General features: G+C 40.4%; 1 protein-coding gene across 1 annotated transcript; it reads left to right on the forward strand.

Annotated features, from left to right (window-relative positions):
* The first annotated feature begins 8,186 nt into the window (after positions 1–8,186).
* On the forward strand, positions 8,187–11,169 carry LOC149988084 (uncharacterized). The gene has a single exon (XM_090254032.1). It carries the CDS (start codon positions 8,661–8,663, stop codon positions 10,578–10,580), a length of 1,920 nt encoding a protein of 639 aa, XP_090110158.1. The 5' UTR covers positions 8,187–8,660; the 3' UTR covers positions 10,581–11,169.
* The last annotated feature ends 890 nt before the right edge of the window (positions 11,170–12,059 follow it).

Genomic DNA, 12,059 nt, shown 5'->3' on the forward strand with positions numbered 1-12,059 from the left:
TGGATTGATTTGGTTTTGGATGGTAAATGGTTACAATCTTCGATAGTCCAACTTATCACATGGTCGCTTGGTCTTGATATTCTGTCGAAGAAGCCATGCTTTATCTCTAATTTTGAAAGTAGGTGCTTGATTTCGAAATCTATCTGCAGACGCCTTGTAGGATTCTTGAGCGGATTGTAATTGAAGCTTCAACGTATTTTGAAGCTCTGATAGTTGTTTTGTAAATCCTTCAACTGCTGGATTGTTATTTGTTGATGGACTCAATAAATCAAGCTTTGGATGATATCCATAGTTGGAAAAGAATGGTGTGTATTGAGTCGATGCATGGAGGGTGTTGTTATATGCAAACTCAACTAGCGACAGATATGTAGTCCAATCATCTTGCTGATAGTTGATGCTGCATCGTAAGTATTGTTCTAAGACTTGGTTCACCCGTTCCGTTGAACCATCAGTTTGAGGATGAAAAGCCAAAGAAAGCTTGATATTCACCTTCAGTATCTCAAAGAGAGATCTCCAAAACTTTGATACGAACTCGGTTCCTCGATTTGATACGATATCATCTGGTAGTCCATGATATCGATACACATTATCGAGAAAGAGCCCTGCTGTGACTTCACTGGACGATGTCTTCTTGCAAGGGACAAAGTGTGCCATTTTTGTAAGCTGATCTACCACAACAAAGATGTTGTCAAATGAGTTGGATGATGGTAGGTCCGTGATGAAGTCCATCAAAATTGAAGACCATGGTCAACATAGAATCGGCAATGGCTGTAGGAGTCCATAAGGACGATGCCGAGGATTCTTGGATCTTGAACAAATGTCGCAGGAAAGGACAAAATCTTTCACATCCTTCTACATTTGTAGCCACTAAAAATCTCGAGAAATAAGCTCCAAGGTCTTGTTGAATCCAAAATATCCCGCAGCTGGAAAAACGTGGCGAGATTGAAGAACTCGGAGTCGTGTTGGTCCTTTTGAGATATATAACCGCTCTTCAAAGTATAAAGGATCTCCCTCCACCTTGAACTTGTCGTCATTGGCACGCTGCTTAATATCAATGGCTACTGAATCTTCAATGGTTACGGCACGTACCTGATTCAGGAAGTCAGCATCAATTGGCATAATAGTACCGCAAAGCTGAAATTACTCTAGCTTCAACAATGTTGTACATTGTTGATCAAATGTTGCTTCTGCAGCCTTTGGTACAAGATACGATCTCCTCGATAAGGTACCAGATAGTCCTTGCTGCTTTCTAGGTCGATAAGTGATAATAAAATCAAACCTAGATAGCAACATACTCCAACGAGCTTGACGTCGATTTAGAACTCGAGCCGACATGAAATACTCTAAATTCTTGTGATCTGTGTATACGGTCACTGGATGTGCAGCTTCTTCAAGAAAGTGACGCCATTCTTGGAAAGAATCCACTATAGCAAGAAGTTCCTTATCGTGGATCTCATAATTGATTTCAACAGCAGAGAACTTTTGAGAATAGAATGCAACCGGATGGAGCTTCTTGTCTTCTCTCATTTGTGAAAGTATAGCTCTCAAAGCAAAATCCAAAGCATCAGTTTCTAAATAAAAGATCTTTGTAAAGTCTGGATGTACCAAGATTGGAGCCATAATAAATGTGGTTTTCAAGTCTTGAAATGCCTTCTCTGCTAGAGGTCTCCATTCCAGCTTATCCTTGCATGTCAACCGAGTGAGAAGAGCAGCAACTTGAGAGTAATTCTTGATGAAGATCTGATAGAAGTTGGCAAAGCCAAGAAAGCATTGTACGTCTCTCACCGTCTTCAAAACCTCCTAGGACATGATTGCTTCCACCTTCTTAGGGTCCATCTTCAAGCCTTCCGTAGTCGCAACGAATCCCAAAAATTCCATCTCTATTTGATGAAACAAATACTTCTCCAACTTGGCATATAGTGCTTGCTCGCATAGTTTCTCCAAGACCAAATGAACGTGCTTTTCATGCTCTTCTTCATTTTTGGAGAATATTAGAATATCATCCAAATAGATGACAACAAAATCGTCAAGATACTCTCGGAAAATATCATTCATCATATGTTGAAAGACCGCTGGAGCATTAGTAAGACCAAAAGGCATGACATTATACTTAAAATGGCCATACCTTGTACGGAACGCTGTCTTCCACTCATCTCCTTCCTTGATTCGTACGAGGTTGTAAGCTCCCCTTAGATCAATTTTTGTAAAGATCCTTGCACGTCTAAGTTGTCCTAAGAGACCAGAAATCAAGGGTGACGGGTAACGATTTTTCTTTGTTACCTTGTTGAGGCCTCGATAGTCCACGCACATCCGCAACGAGCCATCTTTCTTCTTCACAAATAGGATGGGTGCTCCAACTAACGATTTTGAATGATGGATGAAGTTCTTGGCTAGATTCTCGTCGATGTACTTCCGCAACTCCGCCAACTCGATCTGCGATAGATTGTAGATTGGGCCAAAAGGCGGTAATGTTCTTCTTGTAAGTCTATGGCGCAATCATATGGTCTGTATTCCGGTATCATGTCGGCATTTTTCTTTTGAAACATGTCTTTAAAATCCTTATATTGCTCCGGTATACTTGCTGTCGAGATCTTCTCCCCGGTAGTTGGAGCCGCATAAATGACAAACGGTGTGCCTCCCTTGGACAATCTTATAAATGCTCTTGCTTCAATAAATAAGGATTTCTCTAATCGAGGTTTTCTACTAGGCTTGCTCTTGGGTGGTTTTGTGGGAAAGGTCATCTTCCGCAACTTCCAATCTATGGATGGGTTATGCTTTTCCAACCAAGAAAGACCAAGAATAATAGGATTTGATGGGATTCTAATAATATTGAAAATAATATGACTACTATGGTCCTTAAATGTCACTTCTATAGGTTCTGATTCATGGGTGACACTACCAGACAATAAAGGTCGTCTATCTATGACCTCAACGTGAACAGGTTTGGATTTTTATACTAAAGGGATCTTATGATGCTTCATAAATTCTTCGTCTAAGAAACAAGCAGATGCTCCTGAATCTAATAATGCTAAGATTCTCAGTTTCTGAGGGCCAATAAACAAACGGATTGTAAAACGAAGGGCAGGTTGAGCGGAAAGAAAGGAACCTGGTTGTTGTTGCGATATTTCACTGTTCAGCCGCACGGTTCCTATTGTGGCTAGGCATCCTTGTTTTCCTGAATAAACGCGCCCCTAGTCTTGATAATACGTCGTTTTTGCTTCTTGGGGCAATTTCCAACTTTGTGGCCTTCTTCACCGCAATACAAGCATAGACCTTCCTCCATACGCCGCTTTTTTTCTTCTAGAGTAAGAGATTTGACACGTACTCCATCAATTTGCATGTCTTCTACCTCTGAATGTGAATTCATGCTGCTTGCCGACATAGTTGGAGTGTGGAGAACCGTATGTTGTCTTGAACGTTGGTCTTGGCGACGTTGGAATAGGCAGTTATCGTACTTTTAGCTTGGCTAATAGCTTCGTTGAGCGTTTGTGGATCAGGAAGAGTTAACAGCAAATCCTTCACATCGTCCCTTTAACCCCAATAGAATTGACTCATCAATGCTTCTTCATCCCAATTGATGTCACATGCTAATTGCCTGAAGTTCGATGCATAGACTGATGTAGAACGCATCCCTTGTCATAGTGACCGGATCTTTGTTGTAGCCCATCGAACCTTGTCGTGTTCACTAAATGCTTCCGCAAATGCCTCCAAAAAGGTTTCAAAGTTGTTTAGTATGGACGATCGTTTCTCAAACAAAGGAGCAAACCATGATAGAGCTTGTCCTGTAAGTAAGGTTCCAACAAGCCCAACACGTGACTCCTCCGTTAGATAGCATTCGGGCTATAAAACTATTATCAACCTGATTTGGTTGACGAATCCTCGAAACTTGGAATGTATACCATCGAACTTGTCCGGAAGGCTAACTCGAGATTCCTTATGTTGTAGAACCAGCGGTGCTTGTCGAACCTGAGGCAAAGTTGCTTCTCCAAGTGCAGAAGTTTGAGGCTGGTGCAACCTAGATTGTGCCATCCCAGATGTTCCATCATTATGAAGCCTTGCCACGACTCCTTCAATCTCTGCAGTTCTTTGTGATAACGTAGCGAGGGCATTCATGATAGCATCCAACTTGAACTCTGAACTTTCCATTATACTAATGTCTTGGCCCCCGACCATTCTAATAGAAGGACAGAAATGACTCTACAAGAAGACAATGTTGGTTTAGAGGAGGGTACTCCGTAACCTCTAAAATGCCTTAATAGCTTCAAGAAAATGGGTAATCCACTCTCTCCAAGAAGAATAAGACTCCAATATTGTAACAAAAGAAGTATCAATTTAGAAGAGGGTAATCCGCAACCTCTAAAATGCTAGTACACTTCCAAGCAGAGGGGCAATCCACACTCTAACAAAGAAGAAACTAGCTCTGATATCTGAGGTGAGTGAAGTCTCGACAAACTGTCACGGACACAGAATACAGACTTGATATCTACCAAAAAGTTCAAGAAGAACTGGCAAGAACTAGATTAATCAGATGAATACAAGAACAATACCAGAGAGGTGAGCTAGAGCTCCAAGAGATGTGTTGTCGAGACTGAAGAACTCTTCAGCCTCGATCCCAATATATGCTCCTATTTAGGAAGCTTCTCAAGTAACTTCTACCAACTAAGAAGCTTCTAGAAGGTTCCAGAGACTTGCTTCTAGAAGGTTCTAGAAACTTATCTCTAGAAGGTTCTAAGGACTATGTCCCTAACATCTTCTACCAACTAAGAAGCTTCTAGAAGGTTCCAGAGACTTACTTCTAGAAGGTTCTAGAAGCTTGTCTCTAGAAGGTTCTAAGGACTATGTCCCTATCAGTTGAAGGTTGATTAGTACTTTTATCTTCTAGGCTACAAAGACTCTTTTATTACCTCAGAAAGACCATAAATTAATAAAATCAAATTAAAAGAGATAAATAATTAGTATGATTGATACTAGGATTAAATTGATGATAGGATTAGGCTAAAAAATTCTTAAGATAGGTTAGACTGATATCCAAGGGTTGACCATTTGTAAGACATGGTCAAAATTAGACCTCCAACCATTAAAATGACTACCTAAGGCAAAATAGGATTTTATTCAAAGATCAAAGATTAGGATTTGAGAGCTAGGTTGGAGCTTGTTTTAGAAATATAAGACTAGTTTTGGTAGGATTTGATTGGACTTTGCAATTATTGTTCAAAGTTAAGATTTGTATTGGTAATTTGGGATTTATACAATACAATTAGGACTAACACTTTTGGTTGGTTTGTAAAATTGGTGTCACATCTATAATTCATATTTTGAAAATGCTTGGTTAATTGCTAAATATATGTGAAATTTTGTAATAATCCAACGGTGCAATTAAGAGATGTCTGGATTTTGACACAAGAACATACCAAAATTGGCAGTTTGAGATTGAATAGGATTTCTATGATATATATGAAATTTGGCATGATATTGACGGACTTAAAGATCAAGCTACATATCAATTTTGAGTTGAAGTTAATAGTTGGAGAAGAAGAAATCATTGCTGGAACATTTGCATCAACTTTCAAATTGGTAGCCAAGTAACATTGGTGTGGTTTTCAGGCATTTTTTCACAATCTGTAAGTTGAATTGGGCTGAAAATTCTTGAGCATATGGAAGACTTACATTGACAATTGCATGCAAAATTTCACATCAAGTGGACTGTCAAATTAAAAGTTATAGTTTGTCAAAGCTCACTGATTAGGATTGAGATTTAGAAGAAAAATCTAAATTACTTAAATATGAAAGTAAAAAGATAATTGAGGTTTATATGTGAATGAGACTACTAAGAAGAGTGTTTTTTAGCACTTTTGAATCGGTATTTGGATTATATTCTTCTCATATGAGTAAAACCTATTAGGATTTCTTAGATGTTTGTAAAATAAAACCTCACCTTCCACAGCTAGGTGCCCGGTGCATTCCCAAACAAGACAACACGTAATATGACAATGTGTTAAGAATGTTTTAGAGAGAGAGACAAGAGTAGCTAAAAGTAATGTACACACATATATACAATACACACACACAGTCAAAAAGAGAATCTACTGATATGGTTATCTCACACGTACAAAGAGAAGGGAAGAAGATAAATAATTTCTCCCTATTATATTCCAAACATTGTAGCTACAATATTTACTATAAATTACATTAAATATTATGGAAATCATTAGTTACATTTAATGCTCTCAACAAATGCTAGCACTACTAACTAAAAGTTTTGATGCTTAATAATTTTAACTTGGTTTAAAATAATTTGAAAAAAATTGTTATGAAAAGAGATATTTTAATAAAATAATTATCCTTTTTAAATATTGGTGTAGGAAAAAAAATATATAAAATCAACTTAACACATAGAAACATGAACTTTATACATAAAATGATTTAAACAACTTTTTTAGTAACTAATCTCTTACAATAGTAGTCATTAGTCCAAAAAAATTGGTTTTTTTAGTCTTACCATCATGGATCTAAAGAAATAGATATACACCTTTTTATGCTAAATCTATAAGAAATCATTTAATTTTTTCTTAGCTTATAGAATAGCATTAAATTTTTATTTTATTTTATATAATTATATTTTTAATAGAATATTGAATTATGAATCTCTTTCTAATTCAAAAGAGCTATTTCTTCTAAAATCATCTAATTTAAGTAGTTGTTTACAAAAGAGAAACAATAAACATTATTATGAGAGAATTAAGTCTCTTATAAACAATTTATACATGATGTAAGTTTTTTTGGATTGCACTTCTATTTTATACAAGGTTAATATGATTTTGTGTAATATAAGTAAATTAAAAAATTTACCAAAGGTGCATCAATGTAATTATATTGAAAATATTATTGCATAATTTGGTATTTTTTATTTCATTTTTTTACTTAAAAACGTATACTATGTGGTACAAGAATTTAAGAATTTAGAAATAGCTTAGAACTTAATACTAGTTTTTTCATAGTTGAGGTGGATTCTAATTACATTAAAAATCCATATGGAACACACCTTAGAAGAATATATATATCTTAATCTTTCTATTTATTAAATACGTCTTCATTAGTGTAGGATTTCTTTTAGGCAACAAAGCCCTACAGATTAGCTTCTATCGAGTACTTAGAGATTTTTTTGGGTTAGATGAATATTTATATGTTTTTAATAAATGTTTTGAAAGAAGCTGATTATGTCAACATATATATATATATATATATATACAAATATTTGACATGCATTCTAACAATATTATATGGATTTTGGGAGATAAGTAGAATAAGTAAAAAAAAAAAAATACTTTTGGTAAATCGACAGATTATTGAGTTCTCTCGATGCTCTCTTTCATTCATTTCATTGCTTTGTTGTTGTCTTTGTTGTTCCGACCTGGTGATACCGCCACCTGTGCCATGTCGACAAAATTCAACGACCACGTAGGCAGGGTAGGTAGTCAAGGGGGGCAGGCAGATCTGGTCTGCGACGAAGCGCGTCAACGCAGCCCTTCAACTGCGTGGACACGGCGAAGAAGTAGAAGACGACGAAGAAACAATCCTCATGCGAGACAGTTGCAAGGATCATCGACGGTGGAGCCCCCACCCGAGGCCAGTATGGCCTTAAGGCGGCCAATTCCTGAGGTTGGGGGGTGGGGGGGATGGGGGACCTTTTTGCCACCACCGCACAGCTGACAAGCCAGGCATTTATGAGGCACAGGGACATCCTACGGAACAAGATGACTAGAAATTTCTGTTGTTTCGATCGTGGAGGACTTTGTTGGCCAGAAAACTTCATTCCAAGAGCACTTCCATCCGAAGTGATGGATTTGGCAGATTTTTTTTTTGTGTGAGTAAATAAATATATATATATATATATATATATATGCATGTAGATGTATATTACCGCATAGTCATATTGTTATGTGAGCAGCAATATCATTGCTCATTTGTCTTTCTATACCTCTTGTGTGGTGGCTCTTGGACCCTTATAATACACCCTTGTCAAACCAGTGCCTTTTTCACTTTGGAAAGGTTTTTGCTTCAGTTAGGTGGTGGGTCCTGCAGCGTCTAGCGGCTCTGTAGCGGCATTATTGAGCGGCGCTCCTCGTGATTGATCCACCAGATGCTGGTGACTCCTGCAAAGTGGCTGCAGGTTGGCTTTGGGTGGGAATATGGGTAAGAATCGTCTAGGGGAACAACACAGTTTTAAGCCCTGAAGAAGTCATGTGTGAGTCACGAAGATTTTTCCTAGGTGATAGTGGGAGCAGTAAGAGTGGGACGAATGTAGGTCTTGACAGAGGGTTATGATGTGGGTAGCAGATGCAGATTACCGCGCAGCAGAGATGATGTTGCGTCAGAAACGGGTCTGAAGTCGTCTCCCTGAATGGAGTGGTTGGTGACGATGCTCTGTAGTTTGTGAAGGAAGTCACGTGAAAGGAGTGGTTTTCATGTGGTAGTCGGAAACTCGCGGTGGGTGTGCAGGGTCGGGAGTTGGAATTTGGGAATGGCAAGCGAGAATAGATTGTTTTAATAGGAGGTTCTGTATTTGTGCTTTAGAGGTTAGATGAAGGGTGAACCTGGAGGTGTAGAGGGTTGCGGCGCTTGCGAGCATTGGGTGAGGGTGCGGTGGGATAATTGAGGTGATGCGGAGTGTGGAGATGGACAAGAAAGATTCCTCGGGGCTTCTGAACGCGCTGCGAGTGGCGGAGCGCGGGGCGGCGAGGTCCGGAGAAAAGCCAAACCTTGAGCTTGTGCTGGAGTGTGCTGGAAAGGATGTTGGGACGCCGAGCTTGAAAGCGTTGTGGCAAGATGCAGCAGAGTTTAGGATTAAGGACGACAAGTTGTATCAGGCTTTGTGCGATAGGGCTCAGTGGCGGATGAGTAATGTCATAGGCGTGGATCACATGCTTCACGGGCATGTAGTTGGCCATGCATTGGTGCGTGCCGCTGAGGGGGGCCATGCTCAAGCTGTGATGAGACTGCGGAGAGCGCTCGGGGAGCTGGATTGCTCCGTTCTCACTCCCAGGTTCTTAGCCTTCGCCTTGCTAAATGCTGTTGAGGGGGGCAAATATGAGATTGTACAGGAAATTTTGCGCACCACGAACTTGCCCATGATTGCACTGATGGGATTTGAGTTGTGCAAGGCAAAAGGCGGTGCATACCCTTTCGTCCGCGCACGCTTGACTACTGAGTGGATTAAGAGTATTGTCAAGGTGAAGTCTCAACTGCCTGCAGCGACCCATGTTCTGGAGTCGGAGAAGTTGAAGCTGCAGGCTCTGAATTCGGACGAAGAGACTGTTCATAAGGCTACTAGGGCGTGCTACCAGACCTACTGTATCTGGAGATGTCTTCTCATCGCAGTGAGCAATGGCAATGGGGCTGTTGTCCAAGAGCTTCTAACCAAGCGGGACGAGAGCAACGCCTGTCCCACTGATAGCAAGACGGTACCCATTGCCAAGGTTCCTCCGGAAGTTGCAGAACTACTTCAAATTAGGGATGGTCTGGCCGAGACATTTTCGAAGCTCGCGATGAAAATCGCGGCCAAGCTGGGGAGAGATACCATATTATACACGCTGTATCACTCGGTGGAGAATACTTCGGCCTTGTCAAGCGATTCAAACGACGAGGGGAAGCTCTGGAGATGCACAAGCAGGTCACAACTCGGAGTGTGGGAGCTCTTCATGGAGGTTCCCGTTTTGCTCATGGAACTTGAAACCTCGTATCAGAATACAAAGGAGTTGCAGCAATTGATGCGGCCTTACCACTACATAAAGCCCATCATTCCCCAGCGCATGAAGCTCAATATTCAACTCAAGGTTCTTGTAGACATCCAACCCAACTATATCGAGATGACCATTGGAATCAACCATGTGCGCTTGACGGTGGATAATCAGATATGGGAGGAGAGAAGAACTGGGCACTTTCCAACGTTTGTCTCCCTGACTATCACGCCCGTTACGCCCACAATGACATCCGTCAGCATGACAGCGTCCTCTTCTAACATGGCGATGAAGGTTGGAGTCGCCGAGCAAATCCGTGTTTCGGTTCACGGGAGTTTGAAAGCTGCGCCAACAGCCGGATTTGGTATCCAATTCGGAAAATCAACAGTGTCTAAAATTGACGGGAAGCCTTGGCGAATGGAGCAGCTCCCCGCGTCGGGCGATCGGGGAGGCAAGTTCAATTGGAACTTGTCAAACTTGCAAGGGCAATCGTTTGATCGGTGGAACCCCATGCTTTTAGAGACGAAGAAGTCGATATGGCAGTTTGGTAAACGAGCTCCCATCAACCCCTTGCTGGTCTTACCATTTGGCACAAACGGCGGCGTGAATTTCTCGGGAACTGAGTTCGATGACACTCTCTCTTGGAGATTTCCCAAGGAGCTCGAGAATACGGACGCACTGTTCAACATCGAGGGGGTTGTGCACACTACTTACATCACCCAAGACGCGTTCTGGGAGACGAGGATGGTGCCTTTTGAGTTGCAAGTGCAGCAAAAGCTGGAGCCGTGCGGCGATCCGATGGGAGCGGACAAGAAAAAGAAGAAGAAGAAGCAGCTGAAATAGAGATCCCATGTCCACGTTTCAAACTTTACACCATACGACGCAGACGTGTAGACATTCATCGTCTGCATATACCGGCGTGTGCCTGAGATTTTCTAATGTTGCAAGCAAGCAACCATTGCTCCCTAGATACGTAAACTGCTGTCAATAGCTCATCTTGTGAATAGTTCCTTACTACAGGTGGCTGCTCCTTACGCGCCTGTGCAAAATACTCCAACCAATTTGAAGAAGGGTGTACAGCCAAGTCAAGTTACTCTAAATTTTAGGCGATTAGCGAAGAAGACATTTAACTTGTACAATATACAAGAGAGAACAACTCTTCTTTTGGTACTTAGTTTCGAATGTAGATGTATGTGTGGCACAGTGTAAGTAAATGCACTCCAGAAATCTTCCCAAGTTTTCTGGGTCTCGTGAATCATCGTTAGTGGTCTTAGATGCCTGTGTCAGGCACAAGCGGCGATTCTAGTACTAGACAGCATAATCGAGTATACAGAATTCAAGTCTGGTCATTTTTCCAGACCCTTTTGACGCTGTTCGAGCTGTGGGGTGTGCAGTTGTTTTCACGAGTGGATTAAATCCTTCATTTTCTGAATACACTGTGTCGTCTACACACTGAGCTGCTATAGGGCAGAAAAGGTTGCAACTTTGGGAGTTCTGCTTGTTCCTGTGTACGTGGTTCCTACGGAAGATGCTTGAAAAGCATTGTCATAGTCTTTTAAGATGACTTCACAACTTTTGTGTGGGAGGATTCAGCGACAATTGGAAGAGTCGGCTACTGTGGTGATGCTAGGGACCCTAGACGCAAGATGTAGGAACACTATTCAACCCCGGTGAAGAAAAGCTGTGTGAGGGTTACTTCATTTGATTCTAGGGAAAGTGAAGATAAGAATCACAGGCGTCAGACCACCCTAGAGGATCAGAATGGCGGCGAATTGCAGAAAAGATCTTCCTGCCATCTGATGTGTATTTGGCATAGGCGAACCCACCCCAGGCTTTATTGTAAACTAAGCCAGAAACTCTTTTTTGAATCACTAGAATTGGTTCTAACCCTAATCTATGATTTATATGTCTTTGTTGTAAAAAGCCATAAAGTCTTATGGCTATTCAATATAGGCATCATCTTTAATCTCCACATGAAGAAATTAAATCTTTGTTGTAATGTAACACATCTATCGAGTGTAAGAGTGAATGTAGCCCAATATTTAAGAGGATCCTACTTGAATACTTAGTAGAAAATTTCTTTACAAATCATAAATGAAAGATATGAAGAAGTAAAAAATCTATTGTTAATGCTACTTTTTTTATCAAAAGAACTTCTACTTAGTTGGTGGAGATATAGATAAGGTGAGACAAGGTGAATTAGATATAAAACCATTATAGACATTTTCAAGTGAACGTTAAAGGTTATTTCTAGCAAAATATACTAAAGAATAACTCAAGTTGATACATACAATAGATTGTGTGTGATCCAAGGTAGAAATT

Source organism: Physcomitrium patens, chromosome 11 (assembly GCF_059467195.1).
Source record: "Physcomitrium patens ecotype Gransden chromosome 11, ASM5946719v1, whole genome shotgun sequence".
Classification (NCBI taxonomy): Eukaryota; Viridiplantae; Streptophyta; class Bryopsida; order Funariales; family Funariaceae; genus Physcomitrium; species Physcomitrium patens.